At 60.7% G+C, this 23,286-nt stretch overlaps 2 protein-coding genes across 14 annotated transcripts in view; one reads left to right on the forward strand and one right to left on the reverse strand.

Annotated features, from left to right (window-relative positions):
• Nucleotides 1-3,020: 3,020 nt before the first annotated feature.
• CFAP410 (cilia and flagella associated protein 410) lies at nt 3,021-13,416 on the reverse strand. Of its 5 annotated transcripts, none has more exons than XM_077119139.1 (7): nt 13,250-13,416; nt 11,422-11,440; nt 10,334-10,380; nt 6,144-6,373; nt 5,197-5,359; nt 4,535-4,625; nt 3,021-3,515 (listed from the first exon to the last, which is right to left on the reverse strand). In XM_077119139.1, the coding sequence occupies exons 1-7, from the start codon at nt 13,324-13,326 to the stop codon at nt 3,384-3,386; spliced, it is 759 nt and encodes a 252-aa protein (XP_076975254.1). In that variant the 5' UTR covers nt 13,327-13,416; the 3' UTR covers nt 3,021-3,383. The 5 variants fall into 5 exon arrangements, with proteins under 5 accessions (XP_076975254.1, XP_076975253.1, XP_076975257.1 ...); XM_077119138.1 differs by having other exon boundaries at nt 4,535-4,628; XM_077119142.1 differs by lacking the exon at nt 13,250-13,416 and adding an exon at nt 12,898-13,218 and having other exon boundaries at nt 4,535-4,628.
• A 4,137-nt stretch (nt 13,417-17,553) lies between these two features.
• The window catches only part of TRPM2 (transient receptor potential cation channel subfamily M member 2), a 60,538-nt gene continuing 54,805 nt past the window's right edge, over nt 17,554-23,286 (forward strand). For 3 of the 9 annotated variants that reach the window (XM_077119144.1, XM_077119148.1, XM_077119152.1), the window contains exons 1-3: nt 18,758-18,795; nt 22,057-22,279; nt 22,479-23,038. In XM_077119144.1, the coding sequence (XP_076975259.1) occupies nt 22,169-22,279; nt 22,479-23,038 (671 nt within the window). In that variant the 5' untranslated portion in view covers nt 18,758-18,795; nt 22,057-22,168. Of the gene's footprint in view, nt 17,667-18,757; nt 18,796-18,844; nt 18,929-21,749; nt 22,280-22,478; nt 23,039-23,286 lie in introns of those variants that run through there. The other 6 variants (XM_077119149.1, XM_077119147.1, XM_077119150.1 and 3 more) reach the window with 6 other exon arrangements.

A 23,286-nucleotide genomic window follows, 5' to 3' on the forward strand; every position in this document is an offset into this window, starting at 1 on the left:
AAACTTTTAATTTTAATTTGATATAGCTATTTTTAGTTAGAAGTCATTCACTGAGCATTTTATTAAAAACTATAATAAAGTACAGGAGCCCTTGGCATAAGTATTCCTGCAGATTGTGTGTTGATCCATGGTCCTTATCTTGTCACTATTTTGGAGCAAATAAATACTACCCCAGTACCCCCTAAAAGAGGAGGGAAAAACCAATACTCATCTTCTACATTTCTCGTCCTTTGGGATCTCGTCCTCAGATCCCAAAACTGAGTGCATGCTTGGAGTTTTTTTACTCCCAGTTAAATAGTTGGGTATTTTCTTGATTCTGATGTCCAAATATATTTTCAAAGTCTTAAACTTTGATGACTGATTTTTAAAAAATAAATCAGATTTCTCAGTGAGACTTCTTAGATGTGCCAAGAGGACACTGGGTGTCAGATCTGTTCAATATAGCTATCCATCTGCGTCTTTACTTTAGCAGAATTATCAATGAATTTTCCGTTTGAGGGTTTGGGGAGCTAGTGTGCTTGTGTTTACCACTCATTCTAAGATAGAGTCTAGCAGTCCCTGTCTTTTGAGTTAGGGTAACTGCTGTTTGGTTTTTTAAACTACAATATTGGCATTTTTGTTATAATAAAGTTTGCTTTTCTTTTTACAGTAATGCGCAGGACGGTAGTTGTTCTATGCCTACACCACCAAAAATTTATATGTGACTTAAACGTCTACATATTGTGAAGCAGAGGTTATTTGGTCAAAAGATTAAAAGGCTCTGAAATATGTTCTAGAACTAATTGTGGTACTGTGCTTTGAAACTTACTGCTTTTTTTGTACATACGTTATTTTTCACAAAAAAAGAAGAAAACAGTTGATTGTCATGATAAAAAAATATTTATTCCTTCTAGCCTTCTATATTCTGGAGCAGCTAGAAGGGAACATCTGAGAGGATCGTATGGTAGCCCATGACAAACTCTGGGATCTTTCCTGTAACTACCTGTTGAAGAGTGCTTGGAAAACTATTGTTTTTTCTTTCTTTACTTTGCATGTGTTATACTCTACATTAAAAAAGTAAAAAAAAGAGGGTGTTATTGGCATGAGGTTTTGTGTTGTGTGTATGAGTGAGGTTGAACAGCAAAATGAAATCTCAGTACTGATATCAGGATGGTAGCTTTGAAAAGATCCTTTTGCTATAACATTGTAGCAGTCTGGAGCTGCATGTCCCCCAGGAAAGGCGCTGCTCTCCTAATCCGTCCCTGCGCGTGCAGACCTGCTGTGGGTGGGACCTTTTCACGAGGTTATTTGGATGGAGATGTGACCCGCCTCCTTCAGGGTGGGCATTAGTTCCCTCCCTGGAGCCCTTCATAAGAGGATAAGGGACAAACAGCAAAAGCCCAGGGAGCTCAGAGAAGAGGAGCGACAGGGACCTTCCCACGGCAGCTGAGGAGCCACTGAAGCCTGAGGCTGGGAGTCACAAAACCCGGGAGGGGAGGGCCAGGGGATGCTGGCCAGGTGTCTTCCCAGGCGCCAGGTGTCCCAGACGCCAGCAGCCTGTCTTCAGAGAGGTATTGTCCTGTTGATGCCTCAACTGGGACATTTTCACAGCCTTGGAAGTGTAAATTTGTAAGTGAATAAATCCCCATTATAAAAGCCAGCCCATTTCTGGTGTATTGCATTCCGGCAGCATCAGCAAACCAAAACAAGCATTGAAAAGTACTACTGTATTCCTAACAGTAAATATCGCTGCAACAAGGTCTCTATCTTCTTATGACGCCAAGAAGCAGCAGCTGCAACGAGAGGATGCAAAGGCTTCCGTGAGAGAGTGGGAGCCCAGCGCACAGGGTGGGGGGTGCGTCCAAGGGAGGCGGGAGCTGTGGTCCTGGCACGGGGGTAGGGGTGGGGCCCTGGCAGCAGTGGGGGTCGGGGGGAGTGGGGGTCCTGGCAGCAGGCGCTATGTCCTGGCACAGGAAGGTTGGGGCTCCACCTACAAAGAGCCGGGGCCTGGACCTGTGGCCTGGGAAGTGGGGTGACAGGACCGGCCGCACAGCGAGGGGGGAGGGGCGGGCACGTGATCTGTTCAGTCGTGCCGGGACGCATGGGTGCCCCAGGCTGGGTGGACTGGGTGCCGGCTCTCAGACCAGCTTGGGGCCTTCTGGGCGCCGAGCACAGGTGGCGGGGACAGGGCCAGGCGCACAGACGCCAGCCCAAGTGTGCGAGTTCATGGGGCAGGCAGAGGTGACTGGGGGGACCGCCTCGCCCAGAGGAACCCACAAAGGACCTGGCATATACAGCCCCCGCCTTCCTCCCAGGGCCCCCGAAAACAGCGCCTGCGGCTTCCAGCTTCGCAGAGGTGGCCCACAGGCCCAGGTCCCCTGCCTGGGGGGGCGGTGGGGGCCGCTGGTCTCTGCTCTCCAGCCGTCCCTCCGGCAGCAGCCCCAGCCCCAGCCCCAGCAGTCGGCTCTCCGGCACCCCACCCCCTCCACCTTCACGTGGACGCCTCCTCGGATTTAAGGGACCCTAGGAGGTGTCCCGGGGGTGCAGAGGCTTTCCTGCACAGATCCTGCCAATTCCTCACGCAGAACTTTCCAGAAGGCCGTCTTAACCCCACAGCTGTTCCACCATCGTGGTGTGGACCTGTGGCTGCACCCAGACCCTCAAAAAGCAGCACAGGGCTGGCCCTGGCCAGGGCCTCACACGCAGGAAGCAAAACTGCAAAACTGCCCTGCAGCGCTTCAAGGATGGGGGTGGGGAGGGGGGGAGGGTCTCCCATTCCTGCCCCCTCCCGCATTACAACGAAACATCCTCTGGTGACGAAAGGCGGCTGCAGAGGAGACGGCTAATAAGGACCCAAGGGCAGCTTCTAGGAAAGTCATTTCTGGAAGTTTCCTTGGTCAACAGAAACATATCCTGTGGGTGACTGAATCTGAGGCCTGAAGGCAGCACAGCCGCCCGGGAGCATTTCTCGGGTCGCTGAGAGTGGCTGGTCCTTGTGCCCACATACCGGGCCGCATGTGTCACTCAGAAGCTCTTACAGATCAGGTTTTGAAAAAATACTTTATTCGGGAGAATCGCCCTCAAAGGCCCCCATTCCAAGACTTGGACCCCCGCAGCCAGAGGGCAGTTTCAGCAGAGGCCCGAGCTCCCATGTGCCCTCCCCGCCCAGGCTCCTTCGGGCAGTCGGCACGGGACGGGGCTCTGCTTCCTAAGGACCAGCCTGGTGGCCCCGGGACCCGGCCCGAGTCCACCTGCAGCCGAGGGCCCAGGTGGGGCTGCAGCAGGGGGTGGGGCTGGCTCCGCCTCCCAGGTGCCCGGGGCTGCAGCACACAGGCGGGCATCGGCATAGGCGTGGTGGGGGAGGCCGGCAGGGACACCCAGCAGTGCCCTGGCCCCCGCGGTGGTCACAGGGTGTCGTCCTGCAGCTCCCGCTGGGGCAGGGCCTGGAGCCGGCTGCCCACGGTCTGCTGCACAGCCTGCAGCCCCTCGGCATCCAGCTCCCGCAGCAGCAACAGGATGGCCGTCAGCACGTTGTTCTGGGGGCACAGGGTAGAGCTGGCCGGCCGCCGGAGGCACAGCCTCACCGCACACACGCAAAGGGGCACGGGACCCCAAGAAACCCTTTTGGGGCTCTCCACCCCCAGGCGAGGTCCCGGCTGCTGCCCACACAGCAGCTCGCTGAGTCATCACGGCCCTGGGAGACCCCACCGTCCACACCTCACAGGCGGGGAAGCTGAGGAACAGAGAGGCTGAGTCTTCTGCCCCAGGCCACACAGCTGGCCAGTGCGGGGGACGCAGGGCAAGGCCGAGCAGCCCCTGGGCGCCCAGATGATGTGTGTCCTAGCACATGCGTGCTCAGGGGCCTGCGTGCGTGTGTTCCTAGACAAGGCTACACCTGTCCACACATGTCCACTCACATACCCTCCACCGGGGCTCCAGGTCATGCCACCCTCTGTGCAGGGAAGGGAGGGCCAGCCCTGGGGGCACACACCCTGCAGGCACACTCCCTGCACAACATGCCCTGCGGGCACACTCCCTGCACACACACGCCCTGCGCGCTCCCCGTGTAGGGGGCTGGTGTAGGCAGGGCCGGAAAGACCCCTTGGAGAAGCCCCTGTCCGATGGCTGCTCCCAGGCTCTGCCCTTCCATACACGTCCCTGCCCTCCCTGGGGCCACCTGTGTCCTCGAGGGGCTGGGGAGGCGGTTTGGGGTTCTTGGCACCCCAGGAAGCCCTGCCCCGACTCAACCCTCACAGCACAGCAAGATCTCGTCCTTCCTTCTCTAATTCTCCAGATCGCTGATCCACACCCCTGGGGCCCTGTGGGGGGGTCTCGCCGAGGGGTGAGTACTGGGAGGAGGCCCCTGTGGGGTCTGCTCTCACCGAAGCGGGCAGGATGGTCTCAGTGAGCTGCTCCCCCTCCAACCACTGCGCTGGGTCAGCTATGCTGGACAGGGGCTCCCGGGGGTCCCCTCCCTTCCCTGGCCAGGCTGGGCGCAGCCCCCTGGGTGCCCTCTTCCCCTGCATCCATAGCCCCCAGCTCCCCCCCCACTCACCCTGCTCCTCCAGGCGCTGGTGACCTCCCTCTGGGAGAAGGAGGGTGCCCGGTCCTGTGCAGGTGGCTTCATGCCCAGCGGTCCCTGCAGGCTGCTGGGAGAGGGGAGAGGGGCGAGGGCTGAGGCCCGGGCGGCAGGGGCTCCCCACTTCTCCCATCCAGTCCTCCGCTATCACTCGCTTGTTTCAATCAACAAATCTATGCTAATGCAGTTCCAACCCAGAGGAGCTGGGAAAACCAAACCAAATGAGCCAGGAGAGGAGCTCTGGCCTGACAGCCAGGCCTTCCAAATCAGGAAGGCATGTGGGGGAGCCCCTCACCCCCACCCCGGAGCCGCCTCTCTCTGCCACCCGCCTGAGATCCCCAGGGCCCAGAGCCCAGGACCAAAGCCACGGAGGGACCCACCCAGACCCCACCCAAGGCAGGAGCCTTGGCAACTGCCCCATCACCCAGTTTCTGCTCAAAGTCATGGCTGACCAGAAGCTCAGGATCTGGGGGCCTGAGGACGCTGCTGGGTGTGTGTGGGTGGGGGGGGGGTCATGTGCAGGGGTCTGGCCCTGGGGTTGTGCAAGGCACATGCAGGCTTGTGCCCCCCTCCCCTGCCGTCCCAGGCTGCTGCAGCCAGGGAGGCCACCCCCAGTCCCCGCCCAGCCCCCTATGCACCTCATCTCTTCCTCGCTGTAGTGCAGTGCCACACGGCCAGTCTCCCCAGGGCCATCCACAGAGCTCAGGGCCTGGGAAAGGTCAGGGTGGCCATCCTGGGTGGGGGCGGCCGTGATCTCATCCCCTTCCATCAGGGCTCGGGACAGCTCCTCCTCGGTCACAGCTTGGGAACGAAGGCGAGAGGGAGGGGCTGTCTACCCACCTCGCAGCCGGCTCCCAGGCCAGGCCAGGCCCCCTCCCCTGCCCACCGAGCCCACAGCACCCCAGGTGAGGCAGGCTAGCAGGGACGGTGTGGAGATGCACCTCCCACCTAGCATAGGAGGTGGGTCCCGAAGGTGAGGTGCAGGACAGCCGTCGTTGGGGAGACAACTGGGGCACCACGACGGGGACGGCGCTCGTGCCAGGGGCACCAGCGGCCCCGGTGGCTAGGCAGAAACGAGGCCTGGAGCTCTGCCAATGGGCTGGGCAGGGCTGGGCCTGGGAGGGGCACATGGCACCAAACTGGGCAGTAGCGGGGAGGAAAACCTGAGGGGTCGCCCCACCCCAAGAGGAGGGCACCAGGGGCGCCTGCCACTGCGGGGAGGGGGTGGGAGGCAGGAGCGCCCTCCACTGCTGGGGGGGACAGGAGCGCCCTCCACTGCTGGGGGGGACAGGAGCGCCCTCCACTGCTGGGGGGGACAGGAGCGCCCTCCACTGCTGGGGGGGGACAGGAGCGCCCTCCACTGCTGGGGGGGGACAGGAGCGCCCTCCACTGCTGGGGGGGGACAGGAGCGCCCTCCACTGCTGGGGGGGACAGGAGCGCCCTCATCACGGAGCTGGGCCTGGAGTTACAGGAATTTGCAGGAAAGAGGAAGAGGAAAGAGGACAGGAATGCGCCCCAGCTTGGGTCTCCTGCCTGGGAGTCCCAGTCCCTAGCCCTGCCCCGCCAGACCGCAGCCCCCACCTACTCTGGTTGTCCAGCTTCTGCAGGGTAGGCAGGTTGCGCAGCACGGTCATGCGGTAGAGGTGGGGGTCGGCCCCGCAGCAGGGGTTCTCGGCCAGCCACAGCACGCGGAGGCGCGGCAGAGCCCTCAGGTGGAGGAGCTCTGCCAGGCTGGGGATGCGGTTCGCCCGCAGGTAGAGCTCGCGCAGCTGCCGGCAACGGCTCACGGGCTCCAGGCTCGAGATGCTGTTGACGCTGCGCGGACAGCACAGGGTGAGTGCTCAGGCCGCAGCCCCGGCCGGCCAGGCCCCACTTGCCAGCAGACGCCGAGGGAGGTGCGGCCGGGTGGAGGCCTGCCTGCCCGCTCCCTAGAGGCCGGCCAAGAACGGCCGCACCACGCCGTGCTCCCGAGACCTCACGCGTGGGGAAAGCTCCAAGGAACGGGAAGTCTGAGTCCGGCCAGGGCAGTTGCAGAGGAACACGCCAGCGGACAGCTGCGTGGCCACCCACTCTGTGGCCCCAGGCCTTGGGGCGTCAGCGAGGGAGGGGGACGTGGCACCCTCCTGCACCGAGGAGGAAACTAGGGCCTCCCAAGCTGCAAATCGCTTTGCCCCCAAACAGGCAGGAAAATCCACAGCAAGCAACACACACGAGGTCCGCGCCACACAGAAACCAAGGTCTGGACTTCAGAAACGCCACGTTTCAAGAAGAAACAAGGGACGTGGAGTGACACTTAGTTCCCCAGGAAGGGTGAGCAAACCAAAGAAACAGAAAACCACAAGAAAGTACTAGGTGGGGGCCGCTGAATGTTAAACTAACAAAACGATGCAATCAACCCCAGCACACAACCCACAGGCTCAGTTCATGGGCTCAGTGTCCGGCCGCCGGCCAGGCCAGGGAGCCTAGAGTAGGAGGGACACGCCATGAGAGCGGCATGCCACAGGGGCCTCACTCCCACCACGGGGCCGCACGCCCTCCATGGAACACATGCCCCCCCAAAGGAGCCGTACCCCTCCATGGGAGCCACAACCCCTCCACGGAGCTGCACCCCTCCATGGGAGCCACACCCCTTTCACGGGAGCCTCACCCCCTCCAAGGGAGCCTCACGCACACCACGGAGCTGCACCCCTCCACGGGAGCCTCACGCCCTCCACAGGAGCCGCACCCCTCCACGGGAGCGTCACGCCCTCCATGGGAGCCTCACACCCTCCACGGGAGCCGCACCCCTCCACGGGAGCCTCACGCCCTCCACGGGAGCCGCACCCCTCCACGGGAGCCTCACGCCCTCCACGGGAGCCGCACCCCCTCCACGGGAGCCTCACGCCCTCCACGGGAACCACACCCCCTCCACGGGAGCCTCACTCCTTTCATGGGAGCCGCACCCCTCCATGGGAGCCACACCCCTTTCACGGGAGCCGCACCCCTCCACGGGAGCCTCACCCCCTCCACGGGAGCCTCACCCCCTCCAAGGGAGCCTCACGCCCTCCACGGGAGCCGCACCCCTCCACGGGAGCCTCACGCCCTCCACGGGAGCCTCACGCCCTCCACGGGAGCCGCACCCCTCCACGGGAGCCTCACGCCCTCCACGGGAGCCACACCCCTTTCACGGGAGCTGTACCCCTCCACGGGAACCACACCCCTCCACGGGAGCCTCACGCCCTCCACGGGAGCCGTACCCCCTCCACGGGAGCCTCACGCCCTCCACGGGAACCACACCCCCTCCACGGGAGCCTCACTCCTTTCATGGGAGCCGCACCCCTCCACGGGAGCCACACCCCTTTCACGGGAGCCGCACCCCTCCACGGGAGCCTCACCCCCTCCACGGGAGCCTCACCCCCTCCACGGGAGCCTCACGCCCACCACGGGAGCCTCACCCCCTCCACGGGAGCCTCACCCCCTCCACGGGAGCCTCACCCCCTCCACGGGAGCCTCACGCCCACCACAGGAGCCACACCCCCTCCACGGGAGCCTCACCCCTTTCACGGGAGCCTCACCCCCTCCACGAGAGCCGCACCCCCTCCACGGGAGCCTCACGCCCTCCACGGAGCTGCACACACAGCACAAGAGCTGTGCTCCACAGGAGCCGTGCATGGAAACCACGCTCCGCATGTGCTGTGCTTGCTGTGCCCCAACAAAAGGACACCCCTGGGGTGCCAGCTCCCTCTGCCCTGCTGCTGCCTCAGGGGCTGGAAGGCAAGGACCGGGATCCTCCGAGGGACGCTGACCACGATGCTGCCTGACGGGCTGGACCTATCTGGGACATTCTCTCCTGGAGGATTGTGGGGGCAGATGAATTATGGACCCAGAAAACCATGTTCTTAATCTTAATCCGTGCCAGGCGCGGACCCTCGTAAATTGGGCCGCTGGACGAGGTGGCGGCGGCTAGGGGCCCCAGCCCAAGCAGGAACATCATAGCCCTATTAGGGCGGCTTTACGGGGCGGCCAAAGTGAGGAAGCCACGGGAGCTGGAAGCCAGCGGGGCCGGGGAAGGGGACGCCACCACGTGCACGGCCAGAGGCAGGGGAGCCCAGGCGCGGGGAGCACCGGCCGCCAGCCCCACAACACCACGCTCTTCGGGAGAAAGCATTGCATGCTGATGCCTCCACTTTGCACGTTTCCACCTCAAAACCGCGAGCCCACACACCCTGTGGGGCCCACCTGCCATGTGCCACGTGCCCAAGCGTCCGGCAAACCAAGACCCGGTGGCCACCTGCTTCCCCTGTTGTAAGGCACTTCCACCGCCAGTGCCTGGGGCCAGCCCAGCCGAGGACCCTCTGCCGCCCGGTCCTTACACTGAGCCATGACGACAGCGGCTCCCTTTGGGTACGAGGGAGTTGAGGCCACTCAAAGGCCCGGCCACCTGCCCTGGACACCGAGGTGCAGCCCGCCCGGGCTCCATGCCACGCGTGACCGGCCATCTGCCAGGAAGGGCTTCGTGAAGTCCGAGCTCTGGTGTCACCGACAGCCACGAAGTGAGGTGGGACTCGCCCCCCGCCCGGCACGCAGGACCCTCGGGGCTCTGTGAGACAGCGCTGGTGCTGCCTCCAGCTGTAGATCAGGAAACTGAGGCAGGGCATTCCTGCTCCAAGGTGAGGGAGCTGACAGGCGGCAGGGCTGGGGTTAAGACCAGGCGCGGACTCCGAGCCCTTCATTCATTCATCCACTCATTCATTCACTCAGCAGGAACGCCCTAACTGCAGGCTCCGGGCCAGGCCTGGCGCTGCCCTGCAGACAGACCAGCCTCTGTGCCCGTGGCATGGCAGCAGGGCGGATGTGAGCATCAGCTAGGGCGACACAAATGCCTCCATCACTCCCGCCTCCAGGAGGGGCTACGTGGGGCGCAAATGAAGGTCCGTGAACTCTGGAGACACACCTACAGGACCAGCGGTGCAGCCATGCCCAGGGCCGGCCACAGGGCACAGGGGTCAGCAAGGGGCCCAAGGGCCGAGCAACCGCCATACTCTGAGGGCGAGTTCTAGAACCTTCCAGAGCAGCTAAACATGAGGGAGTCCCGCCTGCCTGCAGGATTCAAACCCTTGTGAGGGGCTAAATGTGGGCACCTGTGAAAAGCACCCCACTGGTGCCTGGCAAACAGCCTGTGAATCCACAAGTGTTAGCTCAAAAGGGGGAATTCTTCCCTGCCCCTGCCCTCCAAATACTCCCAGAAAGCCTGAAATTCCAATGTTAATGGTTGCTTCTTTCTCGGTTTTCTTCGTCTGTTAAAATGGAAACTCCAGCGTGTCTCCTGACTAAGGAAACTGGCAGAGCTCCTTCCCCACTCCACCTGGTGACAGATGTGCCAGCAGGGGGGCAGAATGGGCTGGGACATGGGGTGCTGGAGGGCAGTGTGGCCCCGAGAGGGTCAGCTAGGGTGGGCCACAGGAACCATGCCAGGGAGGGCCACCCACCAACTCTGGCCCAGTGCAGAGACCACGTCTTGGGGCACAGAGGTCAAGGATGGGCAGGGGGTGCAGTGGCACCTACTGATGGGAAGGAGACCCTTTCGGGAGGCCAGGGTCCCCCTCAAAAGGAGGGTGGGGCATGGGCAGGGCCCCAGGGCAGGAGCCAGGTCTCTGGCCTGCCCCCGCATGCCCTCTGGAGGCCGCCTCAGCCTTAGCTGGGGATCCTAAGTGACCCCAGGTCCCCGAGGGTCTACATCATCACAGGCCCTGCTGGGTTCCCCGGGGCTTTCGCTCAGCCAGGGCAGGGCAGTACCTGAGGGTGATCACTTCCAGGCTGGGCATCTCCCGGCAGATGGAGATCTAGGAAGGAAGGAGAGAGGGGCCTCACAGAGGGAAAGGGCAGCAGCCGCGTGGCCAGAGCACGTCTTCATCCTTCAGCCTGGGCGCCCCCCCACCCCAGGGGAAGCAGCGCCCTTGCGCTCCCTCCCAAGCCACCCAACCCGCCTCTCCCAGCTGCGGAGATGACATGGTCATCGTTTAAGGGTCCCTGGAGGACATGAGGGGCGGGGCCTCACTTTCCCCAGTGCTAGGACTGAGAACTTCTCTCCCTGCTGCCCCCAGGGCGCAGCGATAGCGCTGGGCTGGGCCTCAGCAGATCACAGCCCTGGGATCTGGGCTGTCCCCGCAGTCCCTGCTGCTGGGAACGCAGCTGGGCGCCGAGGTGCCACGGGCTCGGGGGGCGGCGGCGCGGTGAAGCCCAGGCACCCCGCCTGCGCGGTCCTCCTCTCAGCAGGAGCAGGCACAGGCCTTTCTGGACCTGCCCAGGGGCTCAGCCCCATCTCCAATTGTGGTTTTAAAGAAATGCCTGCTCAAGTTACAAATTATAAGAAGATAAAGAAGCAAATGACAAGCACCCAATCCTTGTGTAAGTCCAGACATTCACTCTGGGACCGAGGAACAAACGAGCCAGCCTGGCAAAGATACGCTAAGAAGGCTCAGGCCAGTCTCTCCCCGCCACGGGGTCGGGTGGGGCATGGGGCACGGAGCTCACAAAACAAACTGACCAAAAGGAGGAGCTGAGGGCGGGCTGGGGAAGCCCAAGAACCTGCAGACTGTTCTCCTTCACAAAGAAAACAAGCCTCCTGAGGTCTTTCAGGACAGGTTCAAGACTAGCAAAGGCTTGCACTTGGCAGCTGCCCGCCTCTGTCCACACACCCTGACCGTGGGAGACCAGCATCTCGTCCACATTCAAACGTCCCCAGGAGCCGCAAGGTGAGCCCGCGGACGCTACGGCCCTAGGATTCTGGCTTTGCTGACACAAGGCACTGGATGTGGGGCCTTGAGGAAAGGCTGCAGTTTTGTCAAGTGGAGCAGTTTTCAGTTAAACAGCACAATACTTACATCTGTGAGGCGGCTGCCCCTGGGGAGAGAAAAAAGGGACAGACTTTAATTCTGTTCAACGAAAAGAAAGCTAAAAGCAAAGTCTCTAACTCCCCAAAACCTACAACCTCCAGAAGGTCCCTGGACCAGGTAAGTCCTGAAATGCAGAGGGCCAGCCCTTCCAGAGCATCAGCTAGTTCCATCCCCTGCCCCATATTATCCACAGCCCCTTCCAACATGAAAAAGTTAGAATGGGCACAGCCCAAATACCCCTAAAGAGTGGGAGACAGATCAAAGGTGATGGTGGAGTTATACAGAGAAGGTTGGATTTAACAAAGGAGTGTGAATGCTGAATCATTATATTGATATTTTTTATCTCCAGTATCTTAGAGCAGCTACAAATAAAAACCTAAAATTGTGGAACTGTAACCCATACCAAACTCTGAAATGTTCTGCAACTAATTATTGTGCTGTACTTTGAACTTTATTGCTTTTTTTGTACATATGTTATTTAAGGAGAAGGAGTATAATAGAGAAGACAGGATTTAACAAATGAGTACGACTGAGTCATTATTATTGTGATTTCTGCTGGTCTCCAGTGTCTTTAGAAGAAAAAAAATGAAAAATTGTGGATCTGTAACCCAAACTTTAAAATCTGTTCTATGACCACTTGTTGAAATGTACTTGGAAATTTATCGCTTTTTTGTATATATGTTATATTTCACAATCAAAAAAAAAAGTTTAGATAAGTCTCCAAAACTTAACCTCAAATATCTAGAGAGTCTATGTTTTTACACCATGCAGAAAAAGAAACACCCAGTTAATTGGCAAAAGGGGTCAAAAAACATTTTTTGATTTTCAAGAAAATGATAAATGTTGATGCTTGGCCGGGGGTGGTGGTGGTGTCCTTTTCCAACTAAGGAGCCTCAGGAGTTGCTCCACTTCAAGGACACACAAAAATTTACTCAACTTCTGATCATGTGGCAGGTTAATGCCCCCCACTGATGTGAACAAGGGGGTCTTACAGGAGGCCAAGTTCAAAGGCTAAACATACAACTTAGGAACGCACTTCAGAAAGCCGAAATGAAACCAGCCCACTGTTTCTCCCCGCCGAGAGGAAGGAAGGCCACTCCATGCAAAACAAAGAAGGGCATTATTGGAAGCAATTGACAGAGGGCACATTTTGGCCCAAGTACCAGATGTGCCAGGGTAAAGGACAGGCTTTGTGGTGAAAGCTCCCAGTTCATTTCAGTCATGGTCAGTCTGCTGAGAGCACTGTGGGGCCTGCTCTCCGCTGAGTCGGCCCCTTCATCCCGGCTGGCTGTCCAGCCCATGCAGGCCTTCAGCCCCACCCGAGTCCTCCCAGACGCCCCACTTTCAGGCCTCAGCTCCACCCAGCCCCTCAGAAACTGGGCCCTCCCCTGCCCCAGCTGTGCTGGCTACTCCACCTGCGCCCAGCACCTGCATCCCCTCCTGTCACCTGGCATCCGCCAGCACCTGCATCCCCTCCTGTCACCTGGCAGCTCTGCTCCCCAGCGCTCAGGTACAGGAATGCTTAGCGAATGGGTATTTTAGAGCCTCGGTTCTCTTTCTTCCCCCTAGAAACGGCCTGGATCAGCTTCATCTTCCACCTTCTCAACACACTTGGCTCCCAGGCACTAGTGAATTTCGAAAACCAGACCCTTCGCCGGGGGGCCGCCTGCCCCGCTGAGGCGGCGGAAGGGCCGGCGACGGGCCTGGGGGAGAACCTAGCCGCTCCGGGCTGCGGAAGCCGGCCCGGGTCCCTCGGGGCCGTCCGGCCTGGGCCTGGGACCCCCGCCTCCGGGCGGCCCCGCGGCGCGGGCCTCACCAGCAGTTGAGCTTCCGCACGCTGGCCAGCTCCGAGGCCTTGGCCCGCGTCAGGACCATCTGGCGCGTCAGCTTCATGGCGAGGCGCCGCGGGGACCCCAGCCTCGGGGTCGGTGGGTTCGCCGCTCGGGTGGGCCCCGCGGCCCAGCGCGCGCCGCCTCGCGAGGTTCCGGCTCCGCGGCGGCGCGTCTCCAAGGGGCGGGGCCGCGTCTCCAGGGGCGGGGCCCTGCCTGCCTATTGGTGGCCCGGCCTGGGGGCGGGGCGGGGGGAGCGCGGCGGGGACGCCGGGGCTTCCGGGGGGCGCGCTCGGCCCCGCCCCGCCCTCAGACGGCCCGCGTAGGCGCGTGAGCCCTGTCCTGCGCGTGCGCAATGGGATGGGGGCGGGTGGGCGCGTGGCGGGTCCTGCGTGGTCCCCGAGAACCGGTGCCCCTGGCTTTGTGCGTCTCGCACGCTGCTGCGCGTCTCTCCACTGTCCCGACTGTTGAACCAGGAAACCCAGGGCGGCCGTAGACCACGTGCACCCCCAGCCCCCACTTACGGGAAGGAGCAGGGCGCAGGTGACACTCCCGCCCGGGAACCGCATGGAGTGTGCCCTGCTGGGTTGCGAGTAGTTTGGGACCCCTCCCCTGTTTTCCTCAGATTCCTCCCTTGTGGGTGTCCAGAGTCATGACAGCTGGGGGAGGGGACAGCTGGGAGAGAGGCGCCGTGCTAGAGCTCAACTGGGCAAGGTGCGGGCCCAAAGGCGAGGATGTTGCCGACCCCCCATGGGAGCCGCGCCCCCAGCCCCGGCACCCCCAGCCGCTCCATCCAGCTTTGCTCCTTAGGAGGGCTCGTTCAGTCTGTACAGTCTATAGACTAGCCACACCCATACGCACTTTTCCAGCTGTGCTGGTTAGCTGCTGCTGTGTAACAAATCCAGACTTAACCACTTACAACGGCAGACATTTATTATCTCACAGCTTCAGTTTCTGAGGATCAAGAATCTGGGAACAGCTTCCAGAAAGGCTGACTCCACCCCACGTGCACTCTTACCCAGATGCTGTCAGAAGACCAGCTCCAGGGTCAGAGACAAAGGGCAGCTTGGGACTCACGGCCAGCAAGCAGCATGAGCCTCAGCACATTTGCATCTGTTCCCTGGACCCCCTAAGCCCCCAACCCCGCAGGGGTGATGGGCTGGGCCCCGAAGTGTACCGTGCACAGGGGGTTGTGTTATGGTGGGTGAGGAGCACTGAGCCACGGGAATCCCACCAGGTCCACAACGAGCAGCAAGCAATCCTGCTCTTTGTCCAGAAAAGACGATACCTTCTTTCTCAAGGTTTCCAGCTGCATGAACAACCCTGAGAAGTGGCTGGAGCAACGGAGCTGCCAGGCCTCTGCAATCTCAGCACCCAAGGCTCACTGGAGCCCTGGGGTTCCAGCTCTCAGGGCCGGAGCACCTGGCTATCCGGGTTGCATGGAAGTAGAACTGGACCGAGGTTAGGACACATCCTGCTTCTTGGTCAGGGCTAAATGGGCTGACCCTCTGCTTGGGGGCCCGACAGGAGAGAGACTGGGAAATAGGGAACCAGGAGGACTGGAAGAGGCCTTCTGCCATCACCCCAGATGAGACTACTGACATCTCACACAGAAATGTCCTCCAGGGAGTGTCCACATGGCAGAGGCGCCGAGCACCCAGGAGGAACTCAATGCAGCCAGTTCCCATCCGGCCGGGTCTCAACCTGGGGGAGGCGGAAGGGTGCAGCTATCTTGGCCTGAGTAGGGCTGTCCATGCGCCTGCTGTGAGGGCCCCCTCCCCAAGCAGATCCAGCGACTGTGCTTCCTGGTCCAGCCTGCTGAACCCCAGACACACACTGTGCCTGCAGGGACGGACCATGGCGCAGTATGCCAAGACAGACACGGTTGGGGCCAATGGGGTCTATGGCCCCCAGCACCAGCTCTGTGTACCTTCCTGCCAGACGGGGGGCCCCGCAGCCTGGAAAGCCTAAAAGACTCGGCTCCTGCAAACCACCCCGTCTTCTCTCACTCCCCAGCTCACGTGGCTGGCTGCAGTGGCCTTTGCGGGATCCCCAAACACCGTAGCTTGTCATCACCCCAGGACCTTTGCACTTGCTCTTCCCTGCGTAAGAGGCTCTTTACTCCCATCTAGAGGGCACTCTCTGTCCCTTCATTTGGACCTCTGCTCGGAAGGGCCTCGCCACCCTGGAATTGCACCCTGTTATTTGCTGGTTCCTTTCTGCTGTGTTTTCCACGTTTCTTGTAACCAGAAGTTATATATTTACTTGTGTACCTATTTGTCGTTTTCCTCACTGGGCTGTCAGCCCCACCGGGTCCCAGTCCTGCACTGGGGTCTGGCAGCAGTAGGGAATCAGTCGGGTGGGGACAGAGTGCAGCACCTGCCAAGCCTCCTTGTCCCAGCTTGGACAGTTCCAGCGGGGGCCCTGGGCAAGCTCCTTACTTCCTGGGAGCCCCAGTTCAACAGCTGGCAGGCTTCAGACCTCCCAGCTGACCATCGGCCCTGGCAGAGTGCAGAGCGGTTAGGAAAGACAGACTGCAGAAGTATCGAATCTGCAGGGCAAATCGGCGAATGGTGGAGCCATGCTTGTCATTGAGAAGAACAGTTTGTCTTGACTCTTATTCACACGTCCTGGGAGACTCTGCAGGCCCCAGGGTCGCCTCTAGCTCTGCGGCCACACCCCTTACAGAAAGGGCCACTGCTCAGGGAATCTGGGCGAGCAGGTGGGGGAAGCGTGTCCACAGCAGCTGCCCTGGCTGCGGTCTGTACACTCCCCTGCGTCCCTACTTTGCTTCTAAACTTCAAAAGCTGTCCTTTTTTTAAAAATTATTTTTTAACTTTTTTTTATTGTATGATATATATACAAAACAAACAAAGAAAAAAGCAATAGTTTTCAAATCACTCTTCAACAAGTAGTTACAGGAGAGATCCCAGAGTTTGTCATGGACTACCAGACCATCCTCTCAGAGTTTTCCTTCCAGCTGCTCCAGAGTGTAGGAGGCTAGAAGGAATAAATATTTTTTTGTCATTACTCTTTTTTCTTTTTTTGTGAAAAATAACATATAAAAAAAGTACAGAACAACAATTTCAGAGTTTGGTATGGGTTACAATTCCATAATTTTAGGTTTTTACTTCTAGCTGCTCCAAGATGCTGGAGACTAAAGAAATATCAATATAATGGTCTAGTACTCATACTCATTTGTTAAACCCAACCTTCTCTGTATAACTCCACCATCACTTTTGATCTTTCTGTCCCTCTCTTTAGGGGTATTTGGGCTGTGTCAATCCTAACTTTTTCATGTTGAAAGGGGCTGTTGATAATATGGAATGGGGCATGGAACTGTCTGATGTTCTGGAGAGGCTCGGCTAGGTTTCAGGACTTATCTGGTCCAGGGACCCATCTGGAGGTTGTAGGTTTGTGGAAAGTTACCCTAGAGCACGGAACCTTTGTAAAATCTTATATATTGCCCTAGGTGCTCTTTAGGATTGAAAAGCCGTCCTTTTTGATGAGATGTTTCTGGAATGCATATGGCCCGTTACTTCTGGAAGTGATGGAGGAAAGCAGGACGTCCCCTCCTGGGGGCAGTTGCCTCTGTCGGTCCTCTTTGTAGACCGGGCCTCAGCATGTTACAGCCTGCTGGCCAGATCGGCTCGCTGCCTGTTTTTGTAAATTACGCTTTATTCGAACACTGCCATGCCCGTTCATTTACATGCTGTCTGCAGCTGCTTTGTGGCTGCGAAGGCAGAGTGGAGTAGTTGGCACAGAGACCAGAGGCCTGCAAAGCCTAAAATATTTACTTGCTGGAGCTTTATGGAAAAGTTTGCCAGCCCTTGTGCTGGGGTCTGGAGGTGCTGAATCCCACCCTCCCCCCTCCCCCCCTGCTTCCTCTGCCTTCCTCCAGGAGCCAGCGTCCTTGCTTCCTTCTCCAGCGGAGTCTTCACCTTGGCATGGGGGGGTGGGGGTGGGGTGGGCGATGGCAGAGCTTTCAAGTCACTCCCTGTTCCCCACTGCGCTTTTTTGCTTGTGGGCAGGGGCCTTCCGCCCTGGGCAGGGGGCTGCCTGGCATCCTCCTGGTGCTCCCTTTCTCTGAACGTGAGACAGCTCTCAATTGCGGGCACGTCGTTTAATCTGTAGGGGAAGGATGTTTCACAATGCCGCGCAGTGTAGCCTGCAGATGGAACTTGGCCTTCTTGCAAAACAGGTGGTTCCTGGACCATGCACCTCCTCCCCCACCAAAAAAAAACAAAGACAACAAAAACTAACAACCGTGATACTCCTGCACGAGCCCAGGGGCGGTGTGTGAAGAGCTGTGTCCGAGGCGGTCAGCCCGAGGCCTGTCTCATGGACGATGCTTCCCTAAGTGGCCATCCGTGCACACGGTGTCGTCAGCTGGAGTGCTCTGCGGTGAGTCCTGGAGTATGAAATGTCAACCACCTGGCAGAATGTTTCTAGAAGGAGTCCTGGGAAGGTGCCCGGGGGGTGGGGCTGGACACAGCTGCTAATAACCAGCTGCTGGCACAGGGGCCTCAGGCACCTCGCTGGGGTGTGGGGAGTGTGGCAGTAACAGCCCGCTCGTGCGGTGGCCACTTGCCGAGTGCTTGCTAGCTGCCAAGACAGGAACTGGCAGCAGGCAGGGCGGTGGGTGGGGGTTCGCCTTGGGACTGGGGGTTGGCATTCATGGTCACACCCATGGGGACCCCCTCCTTCACTGCAAAAGGTACTCTGGAGGAGGACAGGGCTCGAGCCCCCTCCGTGTCTATCAAAGTGCCTTGAAAACAGCCAAGAGCTGCCCGGCCCAGGGCTCCGATGGTTTGGGGCGCCTTTTCCACAGCTGCTCAGGGACCTCCCAGGGCCAGGGTGCCTCCCTCCAGCCTTGTGCATTTGTGGAGGGGTATGAGGGCACTAGGGCAGCGCCCTGCCCATGGGAGGAGAGGTGGGGTCAGGCAGGTGTCAGTGGTCAACCCTGGGGTTGTGGCCCAGAGGTCACAGTCACCTCTTCACTTCCTGGGTGGCTGAGGCAAGCCCGGGGCCCAGGAGGGGAGGGGAGGGAAAGTGGGGTGATGTGACTTTGTGGGGTGAGAGCCCGTGGCGGGCAGTCTGGATGGTTTGGGAAAGTCGTGACCATCTTCCCTGGAGTCAGAATTCCTTCCCTGATGGTCTCCCAGCCAGGACCACAACAGAAGTCAGTTCACCCAGAGCCCCTGGGCTGATACCCATCTCCCATGGGTGCTTTGTGGGCTAAATCTTCTGCCCCCTCTTTGGTGGCCAAGCCCTGAGCGAACAGGCTGGGAGCTGCCCGCCTGCACCGTCTTTGGCGTCCTGTCCTGTTGGAACGGTGTCCGGGCTTTGGGTCACATCTGGAGGACAGGGGGGAGGGCAGCTGCCCACAGAAGTGACCTGCCCGGGCTCTGTTTTGCAGACCCTCCCCTCCCTTCCTGCCCCTCCCACCCTCACGGTTCAGGGCTTGAAAAGAATCCCTGCAGTTTGCACATTTAGACGACCCAGAACCGTTTGGGGAAGCGAAATTCTGCACGTGAGTCCCTTCCCACGGGTCTCTGGGTGTGAGCCCAGCGCCTGCAGCTCAGGAGTCCGCCCTGGTTGGTCCTGGCTGGCGCTGGGAGGCGGCCGGGAGCGGGACGCGGCGCGCTGCGCTCTGCGGGGACCAGGTGACACGGAGCGCGCTCGGAGCGCACGGCTCGGCGGCCGCTGCTGACCGCGGGCAGTTCCGCCACCCTGCGCCGCGGCCGGGGCGATCGGGCGGTGCCGGGCCCCCGCAGGGCAGATGCGCGCGCCGGTGGGGACGCGGGCCGATCTGGGCGGGCGCGGGGGCGTGGATGCTGCTGTGAGTCTGCGGTGCCTGCCCGGGTGCGGGCTGGCCAGGGTGTGGGGGTGCTGGCTCTGCGGCGGGGCCGGGTGCGGGCTGGCTGAGGCGCGGGGGTTGCGGGCGCTGCGGCGGGGCCGGGTGCGGGCTGGTCGGGGCGGGGGTGGGGGGATGGGGGGTGCGGGCGGTTTGCAGCACGGGCGTGGGGGCGCTGCGGGGCGACCCTGTCTGGCAGGGGGGAGGGGGACCGCGTGTGGAGGTGGAGCGGAGCAGCCTCTGGCTCTGGACCCTCCTGGCAGAGGACAGGACCCACTTCTGTGCACTTGTGCCTCCTGGGAGCTATTGAATCGCTATTTATAGTCTGAAGGTGCTTTTCCCATCGGGACTTAGCTGCTGCCTTGCGGCCTGGGGGAGGAGCTGGGAGCCGTGCGGGATTTTCCTCCGAGAGGTCCAGGGGAGATGCGCCAGTGCGTCCTGGCCAATTTCCTGTTGAATGTTTTGGGCTGGGGCTGGGTGGGTCGAGGAGGTCTGGGGATGTGCTGTGGGGTGCTGACTCTGCAAATGCCCCTGGCCAGCTGTGAAAGCTGTGTCTGGAGCTGGTTCTACGTGCCCTGGGTTTCTGTTTCTGAGTAGGGTGGGTTTCCAGCAAGGAGCGCAGTTTGGGGGCTAGGAACCCTGGGATTGGGGGTGCAGGCAGAATGGGGCTACTGCTCAGTGGTTTAAACCCCTGGAGGAGGAAGTGCCACCCCCCTAACATGTGTGTTCCCTTCCTGCCCCTTTCCGTCGGTTGTCTGACTCTCAGCCACCTCCCTGAGCCTCGCTTTCCCCTCTGGCAGTGGCCATGCTTCTTCCCGTCTCCTGCAGGCTCTGGGAAGGTGAACGAGGCACGTGCCTCTGAAAGGCCCGACCCAGGCATCAGGGCTGAGCCCAGCGGCCCCAGGAGCAGTGAAAGGCAGCGCTGTCTGCGGGCCCTTGGAGGGGGGGCAGTTCCCATCCTTTCTCCAGCCGTGGGGTTGGGGCCTGGGAATGAGCATGGCCACATGGGGAGGAGTCAGAAGGGCAGAGGTCAGGGAGGGCAGAGGTGCTCTGCTGAGCGAGTCTGCCTGGGTGAGCTGCCAGGGCACCTATCTCCATGTGCCCTTACCTGGCCACCTAAGGTGGGCTTGGTCTGCCGGCTCCTTGCAGAATGCCCAGTGCCCTGAGCACTTGGCATTGGTGCTCTGTGGCCGAAGGATGAAAGGACGCAGGGCTGGGCCGTGCACTGGTGACTGTCAGGTGTGGAGGAAGGTTGTGGGGTTAGAAGAAAGGGTGTCCGGGCAGGACAGCTGGGGAACAGCTCCCTAGAACCCTCCCCTGCATGGCACATGGGTGCAGGAAGGCGTGTGGGCGCCGGGCGGCTGCAGGGGAGGGGTGCCAGGCCACTGGGCCTTTTGCCCGTTTGTAGATGAGGAGCTCGTTCCAGCGCTTTCTGTGGTGTCGGTGGTGAAGTGTGCACGGAGCCGAGACTTTGGGAAGCAGGGTTTGCTCCATTTGGCACAGGCTGGTCTTCAGGAGGGAGGTGGCGGCGCTGGCTGGAACCCACTTTGTGGGCAGTTGGCTTCTGGTTTGTTTGCTGGAAAGTGAGAGAAGAACGTGATGCCTGGAGAGCAAAGACATGGTGCTGTGCGTGGATGCGGGGGGCGTCTGAGGCTGGCCACCCTGGCCCTGCGCTGCTGGCCTTGCCCTCCGCGGGTGACACCGATGGGGCGGGGCGAGCTCTTCCCGCCCCTGGCAGCTGCGGCCCCGGGGGTGGGGTGGGGGGGTGTGCACACCTTTGCCCCAGGCTGTGCTAGCAAATGCCTTCTCGGGCCCTTGGCAGTGCCCTGAGGGTGCCACCATTACCCACAGGTCCCCGAGCCCTGGGGAGTGAGTGGGTGCTGCAGGTCCCACAGTGGGACACAGGGATTTCAGAAATGTGGGTGGGGGGCTGGACTTCCAAGAGTGGAGGCTTGGAAGGGGCTTTACCTTCCCCAGGGGGCTCCAAGAGAACGCTTGGGGGGAGGGGTGCTAGAGACAGGGGCCCAGCCTCTCCCTCCTTCTTGTGCACCCCAGAGCCTAGCACGAGAGGCCTTTCCTGCTTTGGAGAGGACCAGACAGTGCCAAGGCCCAAGGCCAGGCCAGCTGGGGGTGCAGACGGGGATGGCAGGCAGGGTCATGGCCAGCAGGGTAGGGGCAGGGTCGCCATAGGTGCAGCTCAGCGGGGAGCAGGACTGGACATCTTGACTACCATGCCTCCCCCAGGGGGGTGGTCTTGCTGGGAGGATGACCGCCCAGAGCCAGAGTTGGGGGGACTGTGCCATGTGACGTCAGCCGAGAGCCCCTCGGAGGCCCTGCAGGACCTGTGGAGAGTCCAGTGCAGGGCTGCAGAGAGCTGGAACCTAAAGGGCCTCGCCACGGGCATAGACACGGTGATGCTGTACAAGCTTCGTCCCTTCATCCGGTCTTGTCCCTCCCGGGAGCTGGTGGCAATGGTGGAGGAGGGAGGGAACGCAGAGTGAGGCTGTGCTGGCCGCACCTGGCACCCCGCTGCGTCCGGCGGTGGGAACCCCGTTGGTGGGGGTGGGTGAGCACACCACAGCCTGGAGCCCATGTGGGGAGGCGGGTGGGTGGGCTTCACAGCTGCGCCTTCTCACCCAGGCCTGGTCTGCCCTTTGCAGCCCCTGGGGAGCCCGTCACATCTTTGTCCAGCGGGTGCTGCCGAGTGTCAGGGGGGCCGGGGGCCTGGAGGACACTGGGACCTGGTGCTGGATTGCACTTTCTGGTGCCGGGCGGTCTGAGAGGGGCCACTGTGGTCTGGCAGCTTCCCTATGGGCTCGCTGCTCCTCAGGGTGGGCCGGGGGTCGAGGGCCGTCCTCTCCCATGCCGTCAGCCAGGACGGAGGTGACGAGGGTCCTGGCCGTGAGCCCTGTGGACCTCTTCCTCCTTCCCCCCCAGGCCTGTTTCAGCCACCGCCCCATGACGTGCTTCCGGAAGCTTCTGCTCAGCGAGCTGGAGGAGACGGGGTCCTGACGTGGGCTGAGGGCTGGCTGCAGCCGGGGGCGTCGGGATGGAGCCTTCTGGGAAGCCGGGTGCGGGGCAGGAGGAGGTGTTCGGTGGGGGCAGCAGCCGCCTCTTCACGGGCAGGCGGCCGCACTTCCCCTCCGGCAGCTGCGAGAAGGTAAGCGGGCTCAGGGTCGGGGTGTGCCAGCCCCGTGGGGAGTCAGCGCCCTCAGGAGGTGCGGGCTGCACACCTGAGCAGGGCCTGCTGGCCAGGAACCTGCTTAGGAGGGGAGTGGGGCAGGCGCTCCCCCACGGCTGGGCTTGCCCCCTCACCCCTCGCAGATTGCACAGTCGCTTCCCATTTTTTGTCTGTGCAGGGAAGGGCTGAGTCAGCGCCCACCCCCCTCACCAGCTTGCACAATGTTGCCCTGTCCTACCTGCGGCCCCCAGAGAGCCTTGGGGAAGATGTCGTGAGACGGCCTTTGAGAGACAGCCCAGTTTGGGGGTGCAGTGGCCGGGACCCTCCCACGACAGCTGCAGCAGGAGGGCAGGCTCCAGACCTTGTCCTCCAGGCCACATGGTCCCCGGGTAGTGGGAGGCTCACTTATGAACCCCAAGTGCTCTGTAGATTCTCGCCGGCCCAAGACAATGCGACTTCTCCGGTTCGCTGCCTGCTCCCGAGTGCCCCTGAGAGCCTCTGGGTGGGGGGTGCTCAGCCCGGGCTGTGGGGTACACCTCCTGCAAGCTGGCCTGGAGGCAGGGGCGTGTCTGAGAAAGGACAGGATTTGCCTCTTAATGTTAGCGTTTCCATGGCCCAGGGAGCTCAGACGTGCCCTTTTTATCCTCAGCTAGAAAACCTTAGCTCGTGGATTCCTGAAAACATCAAGAAGAAAGAATGCATGTACTTCGTAGAGAGTTCCCAGGTGTCCGATGCTGGGTGAGCAATGGGTTTTGTTTCCAAGCCCCCATCTTGGTCTTCTCTCTCTGTCCCACGTAGACTGACCACTCAGTGGGGCAAGGCTGGGGGCAGACACAATGGCCCCCCTTGTCTGTGAGGGTTAGTTCCTTACAGCCCCCCATTGTATCCTCATGGGCCTCCTGGAGGAAGGTGCTTCATCTCATCCTGTTTTCTACATGAAGAAACGGCATGGAGAGTCTAAATGACTCCTCCAGGGTTGTCGTCTG

Source organism: Tamandua tetradactyla, chromosome 10 (assembly GCF_023851605.1).
Source record: "Tamandua tetradactyla isolate mTamTet1 chromosome 10, mTamTet1.pri, whole genome shotgun sequence".
Classification (NCBI taxonomy): Eukaryota; Metazoa; Chordata; class Mammalia; order Pilosa; family Myrmecophagidae; genus Tamandua; species Tamandua tetradactyla.